Source organism: Lissotriton vulgaris, chromosome 8, assembly GCF_964263255.1.
Source record: "Lissotriton vulgaris chromosome 8, aLisVul1.2, whole genome shotgun sequence".
Classification (NCBI taxonomy): Eukaryota; Metazoa; Chordata; class Amphibia; order Caudata; family Salamandridae; genus Lissotriton; species Lissotriton vulgaris.
In genome coordinates this window covers 156,721,443-156,742,664 of record NC_141696.1, presented here as the reverse complement: position 1 = coordinate 156,742,664, position 21,222 = coordinate 156,721,443, and the positions used below count along the sequence as shown (strand labels likewise).

The following is a 21,222-nucleotide window of genomic DNA, read 5'->3' as shown; positions in this document are numbered from 1 at the left end:
AAGTCCAGAGTGCCCTGACGGTAGAAGAAGAAGTGGAGTCTAGTCTGAATCTTGTCCCACGACGAATCTAGGGACCCACCGACAAGTAAGCCCTTAAGTACCCTAAGGAAAGTCGTTGAGATGATTCGGGAGGACAGGTTACTCCCATGTCCTTTGTCCCATTTCACACCGGAGCAGGAGACAAAGGCTCCCAGAGCTGGTTTGAACTGGACTATGCATAGGGACACCAAATGTGCCACTAATGCAGACTGAGTGGTGCTGGCAAGCGCACCCACCTTGCCCCAATACACTAATTCCTGTCTGGGAGGTGATCACACCTCCTTGTGACAGGATGTTTTTGTTCTACCTTCCCCTGTTCGAGCTGGCTCAGCAGCAGAGAGCAGAATCTTGTCTCTGGTGGGCAGCAACCATTTTGTGCTGTCCGGGTCAAGAAGGCTGGTTCTGGGAACACTGAGAGCCCAACAGAGGGCTCTTCCAGTGCATGGAATCATACCTCCCACACAGTTTATGGTGTGGGAGTAATGATTCCAACATGTTTGATACCAAACATGATTGGATTCGTTGCAGCCAGTTTCGAGATGGCCATGGAGTACTTACTCAGTGCCCCTCTATATAGTATGGCTGCTTCACTTACAACCAGGCAGAATGAACTCTGTAGGCTGTAGAACCAAGCACCCTGCCTTCAGGATTACAAAGGCCTGCTATAGGTGTTACTTATAGGTTTTAAGTGCAGTGACCCTAGATATAGGAAACCTATATCTTTAGTAAGTGGTGCTAGCGCCAGCTTACACAGGTTGCAATGGCAGGCATGTAGTTCCATTTTGAATGGTCTCCCATGGGGGACATAATGCATGCTTCAGCCTATGGGGGACCTCTTTGGTACCTATGCCCTTGGTACCTTTGCACCATATACTAGGGACTCATAAGGGTACCCAAGTATCCAATCTGGGATGGACCTAGGTACTGAACAAAACAAATTTAAGGGAGAAAGCAGAGAGACTGGAGTCCTGATTAGCAGGATCCCAGTCAGACTAGTCAAAAACAGCTTAGCACCATGCAAAAGTGGGGGTAACCATGCAGAAAGATCCTACCTTCCTACACCCATGAATGCACCAGTTTTCTCAATGAAAGGCAGCTACTTACTCTGTCCTACTAAATTCACCTCTGAGCTCTTGCCACCCCAAACAGAGCAGTTAAACGAATATGTGGATCAATAAAAGAAAACAATATAACAGAGGGCAGGCCTTCCTTTGGATGGCTCCCCAACACTTAAGCGGTTGACAGAAAAAATGTTGCGTGCTGTACTGTGCAGGCAGACACAATGTACAATTTATCTGTAACCAACAGTATTATTTTCCCATTATGCCTCGCCATTTCATCTCTTTTGAAGGAATTTAAATTGGAAGGGAACCGGATCTCAGTCAGGAAAACCAGACTCTAGAGTACCTTTGAAATGCAGCTGGCACAAAGGTTCTGCATTCTTGGACCACACTAAAAGTCTTTATATTGCAGACCTGCCCTTACTTATTTGCTTGGAGTTCCTACCAGCAGTTATGTGGCATTATTCATTATTAGAGCAGTCTTATATGCTTTGTGCTGTTGGCCCCTTTTCTGAAAAAACTGTATGGAAACAAACCTACATAATGAAAGGACCATCAAACATATGTCTCTACTTAGATGCAGTGCCTGAAACTTACCATCTCGTTGCTCGCAGACGTAAGCCTCAGTTTTTCTTCTATTTCTCTTCCTATTTTCTGAACAGTTACCTGAGTCTGCTTGATTGCACACTGAGTTCTATGCAGCCTATTAATGGAAAGAAACAGGTGGTTCAATTTAACATGTTAACTTCTATGACAAGTTTGCAAACGGTTCATTAATATATGTTCCAAACTACACATGCATGTGAAAAAAAGTTGTAAAATCACAGAAATGTAAATTTGGACGTACCCTTGTGGCTTATTGTATGAAGGCAATTCATATTTGTATAGCACATGTTCACACTAAGGGATATCAGACACTGAAGAACAGAAGTTTGTTACCCAACTCAATGGTACTCATTTTATCCATTTTGCAAGGACAAAAGGCTGAGTGGACCCGCCAGGATTCAGCCTATCAGTGTCCTGCAGTGCATGCATGTATCTATAGGTCAGTCAGGCCTGCATCCAACCTACAGCTGCAGTTAGGGTTTGCAGCACCTCTCTGGTGGATTGTCGCACTCCTGCAAGACGAGATCCATAAAGTAGTCCTACAATGATTCCCCGTGTCCACCTTGCAAAGCTGCTCCATACGGGCTGCACCTTGGCTCAATATGTCTCTTTGGCTGTTAAAGGGATATGGTCAGATGTCTCAGTTGCAGTGTGGCGAGTCTGTGTATACCAAAGGGTCAGTCTTACCTCTGGATCCTCTACCCTTTCTTAAGTTTCGTGTAACGTCATTTTGTTCAAAGCATATTTCATCAAAGATGATCACTTCAAAATCCTTTTTTTATTTTTTATTTAAAGAGTGTACGTTTTTGGGGTGGGGAGAATTCTCATAATCCCACTTTTCATCCCCGCCTCCCTTTAACCGCGACCATGTTGCTGTTCGTGTGGCTCTGTTTCCCTGTTTGTACATGTCCCTCTGCGCGACACAGGCTGAAATCCAGATACAGTAATTCTCTAGCTGTTTCTCCCCCTTCACCACCTTTCCTGCAGTCACTAGTTCCTCCATGCACAAGCTTGTTGTCTTGAATGTACTCCATCTGTGGTTCTGGGGACACACTTTCACAATTCTTCCTCTAAACACCAGAGTGTCCTCCCCCACCTCCCCATTGCCCACATTGCATTTTTAACTATTTTCTATTTGAAGTGGTGTTTTTGAAGATCTGAAGAACACCAGAGAGACCTGAGGTGATCAAGATCACACTGCGCGTAGGCTGGAGCTGGGATTGGTTGTTGCTCCATTCATTTATAGGATTGCACAGAATATGTAGGCGTCGCCACAGGGAAAACATTATTCTACTACTTAATAACTTTCAGTAGATGGTGCCCGCTTTTGCCAGCTAATTATTTATCCACAGATTCTTTTTGATGCAAATGGATATTAAGAGTGACACCTGTGCAGATGAGTGATGTGCATAAGTTGAATTCTGCGGCAAGTAGTTCATAAACATTATTGCTAATGTGAAATCTGAACTTGCTGCTTAGTTGTTGGACTGAACAAAAAAGGTCATGCATGTATGTTTCAGAGAGTTGTACCTTAGTTAACCACGCCAGTATGCTGGTAAAGGTATCGTATTCCCTGCTCAGTATACACATACACGCCTTTTCAGACACAAATAGTTTTGAGAGTGGCGTCAGGAATCCAGCGTTCCCAAACCATGGGCTTTGTGATCAAGTTTAACCTCAATGCTTCTGCAGCAATCACGTTTTACCGCACTGGATTTGTTGGTGTTTTTTCCGTATTCAAACCCGTATCCAAAGCACACTTTATTTTTTTATTATTTTTTATTTTTTTTTACAGAGTTTTATATAGCTCGAACATGACCTGGTATCGGGTATCGGAGCGTTTTACATAGCATCACTTGGGTTACACGAGGACACATTCATTTTTGTTAGGCACGGGGAGATTAAGTGATTTGCCCAGAATCACATGATGTTCAGTGTCATTGCCGAGACTGGAACCCGGTTCGCTAGACTCGAGGTCGACCACCCTAGCCGTTGGGTCAACTCCTCTCCCCAATTTAAAGAGTTAAACGGCGAGGCACCACAATGCCAACTGTGGAAGCTTACAAATGTTCCAAAATTCCCCAAGTCTTGCGGATGAATGTTCTCCTTCACTTTTAGTATCAGGACTAGACCAAGGCAAGCTCTTCTACAACTCATCAACGAACAGTTGTCGGTTTTTCCCAGACAACGCTGGCACTTAGTCACCAATCACAAGTCAACTGCGGCAGCGAATCCTGCCAAAAACTCAAAGCGGGATTGGAAGATCCGCCCAGGTCCATACTTCTTTATGCTCAACAGACAGGATCAATCCATGTGGGACATGGTGGTGGTTGGAGAGGTCAGGCCCCTGCAAAGCACACACTATCATACTTTCTTCCATATCAAGAGGAAGGGTCAGGCCCCTCAACGGTTGCATTTAAGCTTCTGCAGACCGGTTCAATGTGGGCAATTTAAATAAATTCAAGTCGGCTACTAAATCTGTATAGCAACAGATAGGAGACCAATATGAACATGGTAAACAGACTAGTGGTAGACACGGGAACTGCAGCCATTTATTTTAAGCTGTACTGTATTGTACTGCAGGGGAGTGCCCGACCAAGAAAGCAAGGAAAAAAGGCACACCGCTTAACTCATATTTTATTAGAATCTGTGAAATAAATTATACTGGCCTGAGGAAGCATGCCCTCCTCCTGCAGCGCTTGAAAACATAATTGTGCTTTAGTGCCTTTCCCTCCTTCAGCCCACCTTGAGTGCCAAACATCAGAGAAGATGGCAGCGTTTGGCTAATCTGGGAGATATCCAAATCCAGAAAGAGTCTGGAAAAATTGTTCAGCAAAGACCAAGTCAGAACCAACATTATGTATTTCTTTACATTACAGATTAACGTGTTGCTATTACGTCTAGCATCTGCCTGCTTTTGTTGACAAAGCAGCACAAAAACTTTTGAGTGCCAATGAATAATCAAATGTCTTTTGCACTTCACTCACCAACAATAATAATGCGTGCTCTGTAGCCTTTTGCAGTACTATCAGACTTGTGCGCTGTTTTTTTAATATTATTGTAACACAAAATGAAATCGGTATGATAAAGATGATCTTTTCACATTATTATAAATTAGACCCATCTCTTGCTCATCGGTTTAACTATAGGAACTTGGAGCGAATCTGCCATCTGGTCACAGAACCTACTTAAGCCCATTTAGCAGTTCCGCCTTACCCTTAAAATTACTCTGAGGTACTTTGTCCCATCAACTACTACTGTACTTCTATTCTGGACACAATATGACCCCATTATGCCTTAAGTGTATGACCAAAAGTGCATGTTAGAGCCCAGGTACATTTTGAAGTCCACAAACCAGAGAACAGCGATAGTACCCACGTTTTTTTTATTGTATGGATGCATTTATATAGCACTCCATAACCCATTATGGGGAGAGCATTACTAATAACACGCTACATAGGGCTGGTGGTTGGGAGGGTTGGTAGAATGTTGTACTCCTGTGATCCCTTGTGGGAAGCATTTTGGTGACATTAGAGAGTGACCAGACAGGTGCGTTTAGCTGGTCTTGCGACGCATAACTTATACTGCCATCCATGAGCGATCCACGGAGCAGGCGTAGTGAGAGGCATTGAAAGGGAAGAAGAAAGGGGAAGGAGGCATGTAACGGGGCAGGGAATATACCTGGGTGGCTGTGGAATAAAACATATGGGCAGCTACGCAGCAACCACCTACCAGAGGGTCTGCGGGGTCTATGTGTGCACATCAAACAAGGGGTGCAAGCAGAGAAAGCCCAGTAATTATACTGGCTACATGTGAAAGGCAGTGATGCTGTCAAATGAGTAAAATGATGCGAAAGATTGAAAATGGAGTTGGTATTTGAAGCAATAGCCAAGCATCTTTTTAAATGCAGGTTTACAGCCTAGAGCTGTACATGTACACTTCATGAGCGAGAAAAGAAGTGAAGAGCAATCAAGCTGGTAACCAGAGCCGAAACTATAAATCTTTAAAGGCCCAGATTTCATCTACTCCGGTAAGGTCGAGGATTGCCAGTTTTCTGAGCAGGGGGTGGTGCACCAGCTCCTCTCAAGCTCCTAGAGGTGGAAGGGCAGTAGTACCGTGAGTCCTAGTCTGGAAATAACCAAAGGCTGGACGGTCTGGTTCCCTGCACATGCAAGGGCGAAAGACAAAGCGCTTGGTAGGATGCCACCCTGACAGCATAAGAAGGTATCCTCTAACCCTGTGTGATCCTTTGGTCCTCATCCCTTAATGCAAGCCCACTACTTATTCAATACATCCCAGAGACCCTAGCTCCCTCCAGTTTATATGGGGAGGCATCCTCCTGCCCTTTTAGAATTATGTCCCAGGCAACATCCACTTTCACTACGAGTAGGTAATGACATTTCCAAGTAAAATAGAGGCAATGTGTCAAAGGTTCCATTATACTGGTCACACGGTTTCGGATGGGTGGGGGGGAGGGACATACATTGGTTGCTCTCATTTGTTCCATGTTTGCTCAGCTCTCATCTGAGCTGCGAGCCTTACGAAATACAGTTTTCACACACGTCCCACAAGTTAATTTACAGTCAAATCTCCTCTTCCTATTCCTCTCCCCCCACACGCCCACTCTCAACTCCTAATAACTCTGCTCTCACTTCTAGCAAAGAGGCATTTGACCGGAAGGAATAGTAGCCAAACAGGAATCATTTCATGTTCTAGCCCCCTTCAACCGCCTGTGAGGATTGAATGTGCTGGACACTGGCGCTCCTTTCTGCCATTAGGGACAGGGGCTTTGTGCTCATTTGTGGTATTTCTAAGATTTATATAGTGCTTCAGATCCCACTGAGGGGCGCTGAAGTGCATTATCGTTATCACTACACCGTGGTGGAGGTCGTGCACAATCCTACATGCAGATGTATCACTGAGGTAACAGAAATTGTAGGCAGAGTGCAAAGACAGCAGAGCTATTACTCCGGTCTCATGCTCAGGTCACATGACAGCAGAGCGCTCACTCGGGTCACAGAGGTCTTTTTGCAGGGAGAGTACAAAGACAGCAGAGCTATCACTGGAACCACGCAGATCCTGCAGGGAGAGTATAAAGAGAGTGTGGCTGTTGATCAGATCACACGGGTCTTGCAGTTGGGGTGTGAAGACAACAGAGCTATCGCTCAGGCTACATAGGCTTTGCAGGTAGAGTTTAAGGACGAAATAGCTACTGCTCAAATCACACTGGTCTTGCAGTAAGGGTGCAAAAACAACAAAGTTGCTGTGCGTGTCACAAGGTCTTGCACGCTGGGCAGAGTTTAGAGACAGCAGAGCTATTCCTCACGGCATGCACTCCGGTGACATGACAGCAGAGCTATCCCTCATGGCATGCACTCAGGAGACATGACAGCAGAGCTATCCCTCATGGCATGCACTCAGGTGACATGACAGCAGAGCTATCCCTCATGGCATGCACTCAGGTGACATGACAGCAGAGCTATCCCTCATGGCATGCACTCAGGTGACATGACAGCAGAGCTATTCCTCATGGCATGCACTCCGGTGACATGACAGCAGAGCTATTCCTCATGGCATGCACTCAGGTGACATGACAGCAGAGCTATCCCTCATGGCATGCACTCAGGTGACATGACAGCAGAGCTATTCCTCATGGCATACACTCAGGTGACATGACAGCAGAGCTATTCCTCATGGCATGCACTCAGGTGACATGACAGCAGAGCTATCCCTCATGGCATGCACTCAGGTGACATGACAGCAGAGCTATTCCTCATGGCATGCACTCAGGTGACATGACAGCAGAGCTATTCCTCATGGCATGCACTCAGGTGACATGACAGCAGAGCTATCCCTCTGACGTAAATAAATAATTTACTCTCTTAATTTCTATGCAGGTAAGTACTTAATCAATAATAACTCAATCGGAAATGAAAAAAAGACAGAGTCCGTGGTGTTAGAGTTTCTTAGGGTTTTTATTCCTTAAAAAGGAATGGTCAAGACCAGGATATCATGTTCTGACCACCACAGGGGTGTCAGAAGGGATAGAGCAAACTTTATTGACATTACATAGCTTATATACTTGATTTATACCATAGGAAGTAGTGCAGTAGGCGTAACAGCTGAGAGAAGACAAGATAACAGTATTCACGTGTTACAAGTACGTAATCAAGAGGCGTGAACTAGGCGTGAACTAGAAACGTCACTGATAGGTGACGCAAGTGGGTGGCACCAAGGGGTGGTGCTAACAGAATTGTTGCAATGTCAGCAGAAATCGGAAGCTTGGATGCGCGCGCAGCTGCATGACGTGTTATTGGAGGGGTGCAGGGGACTTGACATTTACACTGACGGAAAGAGACAGAAGTCTGGCATGTCAGATCAACTTGTACTTCTATCATATCTGATATCTGATGTTTAGGAACCATACTATCTGGGCGGAAAGGTCTCTAAGGCAGAAGCTATTCTATGCTAACTGTGGATGTATGTATAAGCGCCTAAGTGTCTGCATGAGAAGCGTGGGGGCACGGGGCCTTCCATGGAAGCATGGTAACAGAGGCTATGAATTACTTGCATTGAGACAGGTCGGCCCTTTGGCTCTGCAGCTGGGGAGGATGTTTACTGAAGCTAGTAGGCAGGAATGCATTTTCGAGGAGCGGAACAGATAACTTGAAGGTTATAGTCAGTCTTGGCAGAAAGCAGGCTGAGCTGAGCGCGAGGGGCCGCGCTGGTAGTAAGTCAGAGTTCACGGGTACAGAGGTAGCCTGGGCAGAGGCTGTCAGAGTCAGGAGCCAGAAAAGAGGCTCGATGGCAGAAATTCAGGGCCTACTCTGCCAGAGCAGGAAAACATGTGAAGTGTACTACAAAAAGACGGTGGCATAGCATACTTAGGAACGGACCATATAATCCATTCAGGGTGGATCTGAAAGAGGACAAGTTAACGTTGGACGCAAATGTATTTGCGTCTTCATAGCTGGCACAGGAGGGAAGTTACATGCACTTTAAGCTGGTACATGGAGTCGGTGGGGTACGCGCTAGGGAACATAACATGACCAAAAATTTATATTACCTCATTCCCTCCTTGTTCCCTACGGACCCTTCATGATATATCGATCCTCATGAATCGATCAGTTTGTTCTTGTAACATCATTTGTTCTTCTTTCTTTCGTTTACGTTTTGAGAGAAAACTGGAATGTTCAATACAAGAGGTGGCACATAGTCCACAAATCGCTGGCCCACACTGCAGGCACAGGCAGCAACTGAATACTAGGACTAGGCCAATGCCTAGGAAGGATAGGATCTTCCATCCCCAAGCTGTTTACGTTGTCCAGAACCAACCGGACCAAGTCCAGGTGCCTGGATTCTGATGTATCTGATTTGCAATTTTATGGAGACGTGTGATAGCTTGATATACAGATGGTGCGTTTTGTGGTATGAAAACACAGCAACTTGACCCGATGACCTTACAGGCTCCACCTCTATCTGCCAAGATGACGTCAATAACAAGACGATTTTGAAGGACAACAACCCGCATGGCGGACTGCTCTTCTGTTAAGTTACCTAAGGCGGAGGCAGTTTCATTCACTACTGCTTCAAGTGTTCTAGTTAATCTGCGTATTAATTTACTATTCTGAACAGGTCCTAAAAAGAAAAAGAATCCTTTATTAAAGTCGGTGTACTGTTCCCATGCCGTTTCTGTGTAGTCGACAAGTGGGATATCTCTTCTGGGTCTATTCTTTACTAGATTGGTGTTTCTATGGTAGTCAGGTGGAGCTAGGAAAACAGGTGGCAGAAGGAATGCAATGTAACAGGTACCATCCCAATCTGGAGGTAGACGTATGTATGCGGTATGACCACAGACAAAGTAAGAATGACTAATAGCTTTAAAGGACGATTTTCCATGATCACTGAATTCGACCACAGTAGTACATTTACTATGACCTAAGTGTACTGAACCTTTTTTCTTGATACATAATTCACCAGTGACTGGCAATACTGACATAATGGGTAGAACTGGTGCAGCTTCGGATTCAACAGTAAGAATCATGAGGCTAATTGTATAATTACCTAATCCATATACTTCATTTTCTAGATCAGTTCCTATTCTAGTGGGGAGTCCCTCCTTATCAGGGTAACAGACGTCGAGCAGGACCAAGTTCATGTTTCCCCAAACCCAGCCCCCATCGAAAACAGCAATATCAGGATCTAAGGAATTAATTATTTTAAACCATGCTCCGCAGGAGCCATTGTGAGTGAATGGATACGGAAAGAGGGGCAGAGCTCCCTTGTAATTCTGGTAGGGAGGGAGTCGGCCACATATCCAGCAATTTGTAGCATTGTTAGTTTGATGAGAATGATGTAGCATACTAATGAATGTATTGTTGCGCAGCGCAAGTCTGTAGGAAAGCTCGTGTGGAGGTAACTCACTAAAAGTGTGTTCAGCAGATACATTGTAAGCAGATTGTTCACGCTTGAAAATAGGGTAATAGATAGGTAAAACGATGCTAACAACAATAATTAAAATACTCAGAATAAACATGATTAATAGTGTCACTATACAGTGACTACGAAGTGATTTACAGTATGTACGTTTCTTGGCTTCTCTCTCTCTATCTCGATCTAGGGGATACATGTCAGAAACTATTTAACCGATTCACCTAGGGGAGGACTTAAACAATTAAACTGTCTGACTTGCTAGATCGGAGTTTCATGCGATACTCTTCTTGAGGAGTTTTTTCTCGTTCAGATTCTGTAAAGTCTTTCGGCTCGACACAGTCTTTGGTGGGGGTGGACGAGTCTCGATCAGGTTTCAGTCCAAAAAATTTTTTCACATGACTCGTATGAACCCACCCCTTTCTCCCTTCGATTTTCACGGCCGTCCTCGTGGTGAGAAGAACGGTCTTCGGGGACTTCCAGCGGGGCTCCAGCGGACTCTTCCTGTCGAAATTGCGCACTAGTACAATGTCGCCGGGACGGACGTCGTGTGGCTTTACATCAGTGTTGTCAGGGAAGGCTGCGGCAACCTGTGAACGACATGATTGGAGTGCAGACATCAAGGAGGCAAGGTAATCTGTCAACATATTACAATCAACATCAGTAATCTTTTTCGGAATGGGCGTCCCCCACATATTCGGTGGTCTGCCAAACCAACCTTGATCTGTCTGGATCCCTCCTAGTTCAATCCATTTCTTTATTTCTTCTGGAGTAGCATGTGTCTGAATGTCGATAACATCTAGTGTGGGATCCCTGACTGTCATACAGTTTGTCGGATCTGTTGTCTTTGTCGTATCAGTTGTCTGAGTGTGAGTCAATGCTGTATGTTTTGCTGTCTGATCTGCCAGGTCGTTACCCTGGGAAACAGAATCTGTGACTTTAATATGTGCTTTACACTTCATGACGGATATTCCTGAAGGCAGATGTATTGCTTCTAACAGTGCTTGAATGAGGGGACCGTGTTGGATCTTGGCACCATGAGAGGTCAGAAAACCTCGTTCTTGCCATAGCATGCCGAAGTCGTGTACAACTCCGAACGCATAACGGGAATCAGTGTATATGTTGACATTTCTGTTCTTAGCTAGAATACAGGCTCGGGTCAGAGCAATGAGCTCTGCCGCTTGAGCAGACAGTGTATCAATACGGTGTGTTTCTTTAACTTCAGTTTCAGTGGTCACGGCATACGCGGCCACTAACTCTCCTGTACTTGTTCTCATGCATGAACCGTCCACATAAAGTGTCAGGTCTGGATTTGTCAATGGAACATCTGTTAAATCTCGTCGGGGCTTTGTTACTGCATTAATGATCTCTATGCAATCATGCGGGGCTGGATCTGTCATAACTGTAGGTAACAGTGTTGCTGGGTTCAAGATACTGCAGCGTCTGATTTCTATGTGTGGCTGGAATAGTGTCAATTCGTAACCTGTCAGTCGTGCTATAGTCAAGTGTGGAGTCTGGGTTCTGTTTAAAAGAACCTCTACAGAATGTGGGACTTGTACTGTTAACTGATGGCCTAAAACAATTGAATCGCTCTGTCTTATTGCTAACGCTGTTGCAGCTACTGACTTTAAGCACGCAGGGAGTGCCTGGGCTACTGAATCCAATGTACTTGAAAAATAAGCGCAAGGCTTATGTGAACCTGCTTGATCTTGAGTGAGGACAGACAATGCTGTACCATCACGTTCTGTAACAAAAAGTGTAAACGGTTTGCTGTAACATGGTGTCGCTAAAACTGGTGCTTGGCATAATGTTTTCTTTAATTCCTCAAAGGCTTGTGTATGTTCCTGAGTCCAAGGGAGGGCAATCGACGTTGCTGCCTCCTGCGTCGTTAACTGGATGAGTGGTTTAGCTAGAAATGCATATTGAGGAATCCATTGTCTGCAGTACGAGGTGAGGCCTATAAAGGCCCGCACTTCCTTTTGTGTCTGTGGTCGTGGCATATTTACAATTAACTGAATGCGATCGGGAGTGAGCTGTCTCCCCACTTTGGACAGCAAGTGACCCAAGTACACAACTTGCTGAACACAGAATTGTAGCTTCGAAGGAGACACCTTGTGTCCCTTGTCGGCCAGGAAATGTAAAACTGTCAATGATGCTTGTTCACATTCGGGCTCACTTCGTGCGGTGATCAGTAGATCATCGACGTATTGCAGTAAAGCGGTGTTAACTGGCATTTGAATACAATCTAGTTGTCTTTTCAGTGCTTGACTATAGATGCTGGGGCTTTCTGTGAATCCTTGAGGTGCGCGGGAAAATTTGAAACTTCGTCCATTTAAACTGAATCCGAAGAGATATTGGCTCTCCGGATCAATAGGTACACTGAAGAAAGCGTTCTTGAGGTCAATTACAGTAAAGAACGTTGCTTCTGAATCAATCGCAGTCAATAGGGAAGAGATATCGGGGACCACAGGGTACTGTGGTACAATACATTTATTCAGTTCTCGAAGATCAATCACCAGCCGATATACTGGCGGTGCATTGGGGTCTGTACGTTTAAGAATTGGAATGATGGGTGAATTGCAGATATTGGAGTCGGTCTCTACGACCACTCCTTGGGCAATGAGCTCTTCAATGATTTTCAGTAAAGCCACTACAGCATCGGGTGGTAACTTGTATTGTCTGATTCTGGGTAGAACAACTCCTGTCTTGAGTGTAACACGATATGGAGTGATATGCATACAACCTACGTCAGCTGGGCCTTTTGCCCATAGGTGATCTGGTACATTTTTCAATCTGACATCAAATTCTCGTAAAACATAATGACCCTTGAAATCCCGTAGAAAGAGTCTAACTCCCTCCGGGGAACAGCATATTATAGCTCCTAGAGCCTTCAGTGTTTTAATTCCTAACAGATTTTCTGGGCATGATTTCGTAAGTAACAAATCTGTAACTCGGGATAATGGACCCACAGCCAATGGTACTGGTTCCGATACTTCATTTACAATAGGCTGTCCTGAAAAACCAAGGGAAACATTCTGTGAGCCTGAGAGGGGTGCCCCTGGGACTTCATTATGACTGATTGTAGTGCAACTTGCCCCTGTGTCAATTAAAAACTTTCTGTCTTTTCCCAATACGTGACTGTGTACATAAGGACCTTCTTGATCTACAGGAATTTCAATAAGAGGCAAACCACCTTCCCTCTCTAGGCTGTTTCATGTATATCGGGGGTAATCTGGATATGCAGATTGGACATACTGGTACATCTGTTGCGATACTTGCTGAGTCGCGGCAATGGGCTGTGGCTGCGGTACTGCTACTGTCTGCGCTGTGTGGGATGGAGCATGCATAGACTGTGTGTTCTGCATTAGCTGTTCGCTCTGTGAGGTCTGTTGATGCCCATGTTCATGTCTAGGTGGATGCGGTCTTTCTTTAGTTTTACCTGTTGCTATGTTATGTTTCAGGACTGGGCATTCATGTACGTAGTGACCTGGCTGCTTGCAGTAATTGCACGTTCCCTTAACGGGAGCTGTAGAGTGACTTGTCTGGGCCCCACCCTTCCTCTGACCGTCGGCTGGGACCGTCTGAGCTACTAACATTTTCATCTTTGTGTCTTTCATACGTTTCTGTTCCTGATCTTGTTCTTCTCTAATTCTGTTCTGATGATATTGTAACATTTGTAACATCTGGGATGGCGTATTTGCCTGCCAAGTACTTTCAACTTTGTACACTCTATTTTTAACTAATGGTAGCGAGTTCTCGACTAGTTTTGATACAAAAAGGTGTGGATATGACTCGCTGCTTGGTTGTAGGCCACTATTTATAATGAAACATTTCTCGAATCTTGAATAGAAGTCACTAGTATCTTCATCTTGTTTCTGTTTACAGGACGAGATTGCGTCCCAATCTTCCTTTCTAGTTGTCAATAATCTTGGCAGAACCTGTACTATCAATCCAGGTAATGCTTTAGTCTTATCCCCAAGGCCTAACCCTGGGACCCGTTTGCTTTCTTCGTCTTCTATTTCTGCCCATTGTCAAATATGATCAAGCACTCTTACCTGAACTGAACACCAACCTTACCTGTAAGGTGCTTGATCGGTTTTGCAGAGACGCTATGGACCAATCCCCCAAAACCCTACCTTTTCAGCCAGTGATTCTTAATCAACACACTAGGATGATGGGTAGCAGTCAGGGAGAGAGGCCGGATCTGACGCTACTTGTTGTCTAGTAGTCGACCTGAAAACATATACAAGAATGTAATTTTAGCAAGAGTCTAGATCTCTTTAATCTCCTATCTACTCCTCTAACTCTTCCTTGTCTTTTAGGGAAGGCGGTCTCCTACCTGCGAACTACTCGATAGGTCTTCGCGTCCAGGATGTCGTCGTCGTGGTGTGTGCAAGGGTTGAGGTCTTTCAATTGAAGGTGGTTGACTTGTCCGCCTCCAGTGTTAAGTTTTAAACTCCTATGAAAAGAAACAACACTTATTTGCACTGTTCTTAACCCTCACTTTTACCTGTTATTTATAATTACTTAAAAATAATCCTACTCACTTCCTTTCCCTGTTTGGTAGGTTTATCACGACTTTTCCATAAGATCAAAACTATTGATTCCGGCTGAAACTTCAGAAAGCTCTGTGAGGATGAATATTATCTATACACACATTTTTACATGCATCACCTAAGTTTTCAAACATTAACATTCATGTTCGAATTAAACCTTGACTTGGTTCACAGAAGAATAAACTTGGTTCACAAAACGCTCGAATTAAACCTTAATTTGGTTTACAGAAGAATAACCTTGGTTCACAAAAGAATTCCCAAAACATTCTGGTTCGAATTAGTCCTTAACCTGTTTTACAAATGAACAACCTGAAAATAATCAAAAGTTCAAAACAAGTCTCTTGGATCCTTGCGTTGGGCGCCTTGAAGAGAAACAAGTACTTAGCTTTCAATCCGAGTTGTCTGAACTGTCCATTGATTGCTGACTCTGACTTAATCCCAGATCTCCGATGCTGAACGCGAGCTCTTCAATGCAGGTGTTGGCTCCAGGACACTCTGAAGACCAAGCGCCTTCCAGAACCTTGGGTGTGACTTTTATAGTCTAGCCACACCCAAGGACGTCAGGGAAAGGCTGCGTGCCACGCCCAAAGTCCGCCGAGCACTCCGAGATTGGAGCGCTGAATCCTTCTGCATCGCGCACCAAAAAGATGCGTGTGGTTTTAAAAGCGCGTCTTTTTTCCTTTCCTTGATGCAACACCAAAGCGCGTCTTTTTCCCTTTGAAAGTCTATACGGATTAGCACATGAATATTGCAGCCAAACATAATACACGTAGTTTGAAACATGCATATAGCTATGAACATTAAACCATTATTAATGACCTTACATGCTTAACCCTTTCTTCCCTTTTAGGTACTGGCGTGCAGGTTGCACGGGACAGGGGTGGGTTTCCTCAGAGGGTGTTCTAAGCTCGTTTTTGGGCTTTGGGAAGGCGTGTCATGACAGTACCCTCCCCGTAGAATCCCCCCTAATACCATTGGAATTGGCTTTGGTTTGTCTGGGAAACGATTATGAAAAGTCTTTAGTACTTTGGGGGAGTTTTTTAGATTCTCTAGGGGCTCCCAGGAGCGATCTTCTGGACCATAGCCCTTCCAGTCCACCAAATAAAACAATTTCCCTTTCTTTCTTTTGGAATCTAAAACCGCTTTTACCTCGTATTCTAAATCCCCCTCTACCTCAATTGCAGGTGGCTGACTAAGCTTCCGAGTGTCAGGATCATAAGGTTTCAATAGTGAGACGTGAAAAACTGGGTGGATACGATAAGAATCAGGTAGTTTCAACTTCATGCTGACTGGGTTTACAATCTTTTCTATCGGAAAAGGTCCTATGAATCGAGGACGAAATGTCTTATGACTTTTCAGTCTTAAGTTCTTTGTGGCTAGCCATACATTGTCACCCACTGAATATGCGGGCTGCTTCGACCGATTTTTATCTGCAAATTTCTTTTGTACTTCTTTTGCTAGAACTAACTGCTGTTGAGCTTCTAGTTGAATAGAGACCAGATTATTTACAAAATCTGTGACTGCTGGCATATCAGAAACCTTTTTATCTAAACCTAGCATGTCTTTAGGATGGAAACCATGGGCACAGAAAAAGGGTGACATACCAGTTGAAGAATTGTTTGAATTATTATAAGCGAATTCAGCGGCCCAAATGATATCTGACCATTCCTGATCATGGGTGGTTAGCAAACAGCGTAGAAGCTGTTCCACTGTCTGATTCGTGCGCTCTGTCAGTCCATCAGTTTGTGGATGATAACTGGACGACATGCGCATTTCCATTTTTAATGATTTCCCTAGACCTTGCCAAAAATGTGACACAAACTGTGAACCCCTATCTGATAACACTACAGATGGAATTCCATGTAACTTAACAACCTGTGAGACAAAAATGTGTGCTAATTCCAAGGCAGAGGGAAGCTTTTTTAAAGGAATGAAATGAGCATATCTAGAGAAGTGGTCCACTATTGTAAGAATGGTGGTAAAACCTGAAGTGGTGCGAGGCAATTCTACAATGAAATCTAAAGACACCGTATGCCAAGGCTGAGGAGGAACTGGCAAAGGCATAAGTAGTCCAGATGGAGATTTATGAACCGCCTTATTCCTGCTACAGACAGTGCATGTTTGTACATATTTCTGAATGTCCTTTAGCATGGTCTGCCACCAAAAGTGTCTTTTTATGAGTTGATACATTTTGGTTACCCCTGGGTGAATTGACAGCATAGAATCATGGTAATTTTGCATCACTTTTTCTTGTAAATTTGCATCGGGAACAAACACTTGGTCATTCATAAACAGCAAATTATCTCTCCATTGTAACAAAGGGAAAAGCTGATTCCATTCGTCTCTTGTATGATTTTGTAAGGCTTTCTCAATTTCAGGCACAAAGTCTGAGGTAACAAGACCAATCTGAAACCTATCCTCTGAAATTATAGGGTGTAACTTTTCTTTTTGTAGATTTAGGTCATCACTTAAACCGATTCTAGATAAAGCATCGGCTTTGTTATTTTCTTTTCCTGGTCGATAAGTTATGATGAAATCATAATCATTAAAAAACAAGGTCCAACGCAGCTGGCGCGGAGTCAAAGCTTTAGCAGATCTGAGTGTTTGTAGATTCCTGTGATCTGTATATATGGTCACTGGATGTCGAGCCCCTAGCAAGTAGTGCCGCCATTCTTTGAACACAGCTTTTATAGCCAATAACTCTCGGTCTGCAATTGCATAGTTCTGTTCAGGAGGGGTCAATTTTCTAGAATAGTATGCAATGGGGTGTAATTGTCCGGTTTCAATACTTCTCTGAGATAAGATTCCTCCTATGGCAAATTGTGAAGCATCAGCTTCTACTATGAACGGCTGGGAGGGGTCAGGATGCTTTAACACTGGGGCTGTCACAAATTGGTGTTTTAAATCCTGAAAAGCTTGTTCACTTTCTGAAGCCCATTCAAATTTCGTGTTCTTGCGTAACAATTTTGTAATAGGCGTAACTTTTTGAGAAAAGTCCTTAATAAAACGCCTGTAAAAATTCGCAAAACCCAGAAAACTCTGTATTTGCTTTACTGAAGAGGGACTGGGCCATTCAATTATTGCCTTGACTTTCTTCGGGTCCATTTCAATTCCAGCCGGACTGAGGATATACCCCAGAAAGTCAACTGTGGTCACATGGAACAAACTTTTTTCGAGTTTGACAAATAAAGAATTTTGTAAAAGCTGTTGAAGAATGGCTCGTACTTGCTTTACATGCTCAGATTGGTTTGTTGAATAGATTAGAATATCATCAATGTATACAATACAGCAAATATCCAAAAATTCTCTCAGCACCTCATTTATAAAAAACTGGAATGCTGCTGGTGCATTGCAAAGTCCGAAGGGCATCACCTGGTATTCATATAAACCGAATTTAGTTCTAAAGGCTGTTTTCCATTCGTCGCCCTCACGGACTCGCACCAAATGATATGCGCCTCGCAGATCCAGTTTTGTAAAAATGGTGGCGTCTTTGATCTGATCAAGTAGTGTTGGAATCAAAGGTAAGGGATATCGGTTCTTGACCGTCACATTATTGATGGCACGATAGTCGATGCAGGTGCGCAATTCTCCTCCCTTCTTTGGAATAAAGAAGAGAGGAGAAGAGACCGGAGACTTAGAATGTCGAATGAACCCATTGGCCAAATATTCATCCAAATAACTACGTAGATGTTCATTTTCTTTCTCAGTTAATGAGTAAATTCGACTGCAGGGCAAAGATGCCCCAGGGATCAAATCTATTTGACAGTCAAAATCTCTATGAGGAGGTAATGTCTCCGCCTTTTTTTTGTCAAATACATCCAACAAGTCTTGGTATTCCTCTGGTACCCCAGCAACCACTAGAACACTCTTGGATTTCTTTGGAAAGTCATATCCCTGAATTAACAATTCAGAACCTGGGAATTGCTTGAAACATTTGGCATGACAATAATCAGATTTAAACAAAATACTCCTGTTAGTCCAGTCTATGTACGGATTATGTAAAACTAGCCATGGAATCCCCAGAATCAAACCGAATTGAGGTGCATCAATAATGTCAAAAGTTATTTCCTCTATGTGTTTCTCTGCACAAGTCATGTTCAACATCTCGGTATGATACTGTATGAGTCCTGACGTGAGTTCCTTACCGTCCACCGCTCTAACTACTTCTGGAGAGTCTTTAACTATTTGTTTTAGGCCTAACTTCTGAAATAATTTGGTGTCAATGAAATTTCCAGTTGCTCCGGAATCAATTAAGGCATCTATGGACCAAGACCGTTCCTTATTCAGTTGAGACTGAAGAAGTATACGCATACTGAGGTGACAATGAGAGGCAGTTGGAGCTAAGGAGGCCAAAGTGATAGATGGACTCGGTAGATTGACCTCTGTATCTACCGAGAGAGCTAGTTTTCCGACTGCTGCATAATTGCAACCTCTGAAAACTTGGTTTTAGGCCTTACTGGACGTGTGGGACAATCTTTAATAAAATGCCCGGTCTTCCCACAGTACATACATTGGTTTAGTTTTCGACGCTTCTCTCTCTCATCCTTAGTGAGGGGTCCTCTAATTGTGCCTATTTGCATTGGCTCGACTGGATCAAGTTTAGAGGGAGAAGGCTCTGTTCTTACATTCCCTTTCTCTTTGAAGATCATCATTCTAAAGTCTGATTTCCCCCTCTCACCTTTCCTTTCAGAAATTCTGTGATTTAGTTTTACTACCAGATCTATGAATTCCTCGCAATCTGTAGGTGGATCTAAAATTTGCGTTATCATGTCCTTTAAATCATCGCGTAAACCACGATAGAACAATGATACTCTTTTCTCCTCAGGCCACTCTGCCTCAATAACCAGCCTATTAAAAATTGAAATATAATGCAGAAGATCTGAAGATCCCTGCTTCAAATTAAGCAGCTCATGATCTGCTGATTGTACAAATACATGTTTGGCAAATAATTTCTTCATTGCTCTTTTGAATCTTCGAAAATCAGTTAATATTGGGTCATTCCTTTCTACATAAGGCACGGACCATAAAGCAGCATCCCCACCTAAATAGGACAAGATGAATGCCACCTTAGAGGAATCATCGGGGAACGCTGTAGGTTTCGCCACAAAATGCAACTGACATTGATTTAAGAAGATAGTGAATTTGTTACAATCTCCATAAAACCTCTCGGGTGGTGCTAACGGGATAGATACTGGAGTAACCACCTGAATTTGAGGGTTTCCTGAAGTACTAGAATTTGCTTCCCCACTATACAGAGTATGCATAGTTGGCTGAAAGATTGGTGGTTTCATATAAGATTTTTTATCAGAAGTAAAAGTCCAGGTCTGGGGACTTGGTGTAATCCTATTTTGAATTGCAGTAACATCTTTCCTTAGTTCCGCATTTTCTGCCCTGATTTCTAATAGTACAGTAGCTAAATCCTGCAACGTTATTTGCGGGGATTCATCCATAGCGTCTGGGCAAAACTTTGCCGTGGGCTTGGTCTTCTGTCAAATATGATCAAGCACTCTTACCTGAACTGAACACCAACCTTACCTGTAAGGTGCTTGATCGGTTTTGCAGAGACGCTATGGACCAATCCCCCAAAACCCTACCTTTTCAGCCAGTGATTCTTAATCAACACACTAGGATGATGGGTAGCAGTCAGGGAGAGAGGCCGGATCTGACGCTACTTGTTGTCTAGTAGTCGACCTGAAAACATATACAAGAATGTAATTTTAGCAAGAGTCTAGATCTCTTTAATCTCCTATCTACTCCTCTAACTCTTCCTTGTCTTTTAGGGAAGGCGGTCTCCTACCTGCGAACTACTCGATAGGTCTTCGCGTCCAGGATGTCGTCGTCGTGGTGTGTGCAAGGGTTGAGGTCTTTCAATTGAAGGTGGTTGACTTGTCCGCCTCCAGTGTTAAGTTTTAAACTCCTATGAAAAGAAACAACACTTATTTGCACTGTTCTTAACCCTCACTTTTACCTGTTATTTATAATTACTTAAAAATAATCCTACTCACTTCCTTTCCCTGTTTGGTAGGTTTATCACGACTTTTCCATAAGATCAAAACTATTGATTCCGGCTGAAACTTCAGAAAGCTCTGTGAGGATGAATATTATCTATACACACATTTTTACATGCATCACCTAAGTTTTCAAACATTAACATTCATGTTCGAATTAAACCTTGACTTGGTTCACAGAAGAATAAACTTGGTTCACAAAACGCTCGAATTAAACCTTAATTTGGTTTACAGAAGAATAACCTTGGTTCACAAAAGAATTCCCAAAACATTCTGGTTCGAATTAGTCCTTAACCTGTTTTACAAATGAACAACCTGAAAATAATCAAAAGTTCAAAACAAGTCTCTTGGATCCTTGCGTTGGGCGCCTTGAAGAGAAACAAGTACTTAGCTTTCAATCCGAGTTGTCTGAACTGTCCATTGATTGCTGACTCTGACTTAATCCCAGATCTCCGATGCTGAACGCGAGCTCTTCAATGCAGGTGTTGGCTCCAGGACACTCTGAAGACCAAGCGCCTTCCA

The 21,222-nt window shown here is 43.6% G+C and overlaps 1 protein-coding gene across 1 annotated transcript in view; it reads right to left on the bottom strand.

Moving 5' to 3' along the window:
• UVRAG (UV radiation resistance associated) overlaps positions 1 to 21,222 on the bottom strand; it is a 356,076-nt gene that overhangs the window by 196,740 nt on the left and 138,114 nt on the right. The window contains exon 7 of the mRNA XM_086933865.1: positions 1,698 to 1,803. Coding sequence (XP_086789991.1) covers positions 1,698 to 1,803 — 106 coding nt within the window. The remainder of the gene's footprint in view (positions 1 to 1,697; positions 1,804 to 21,222) is intronic.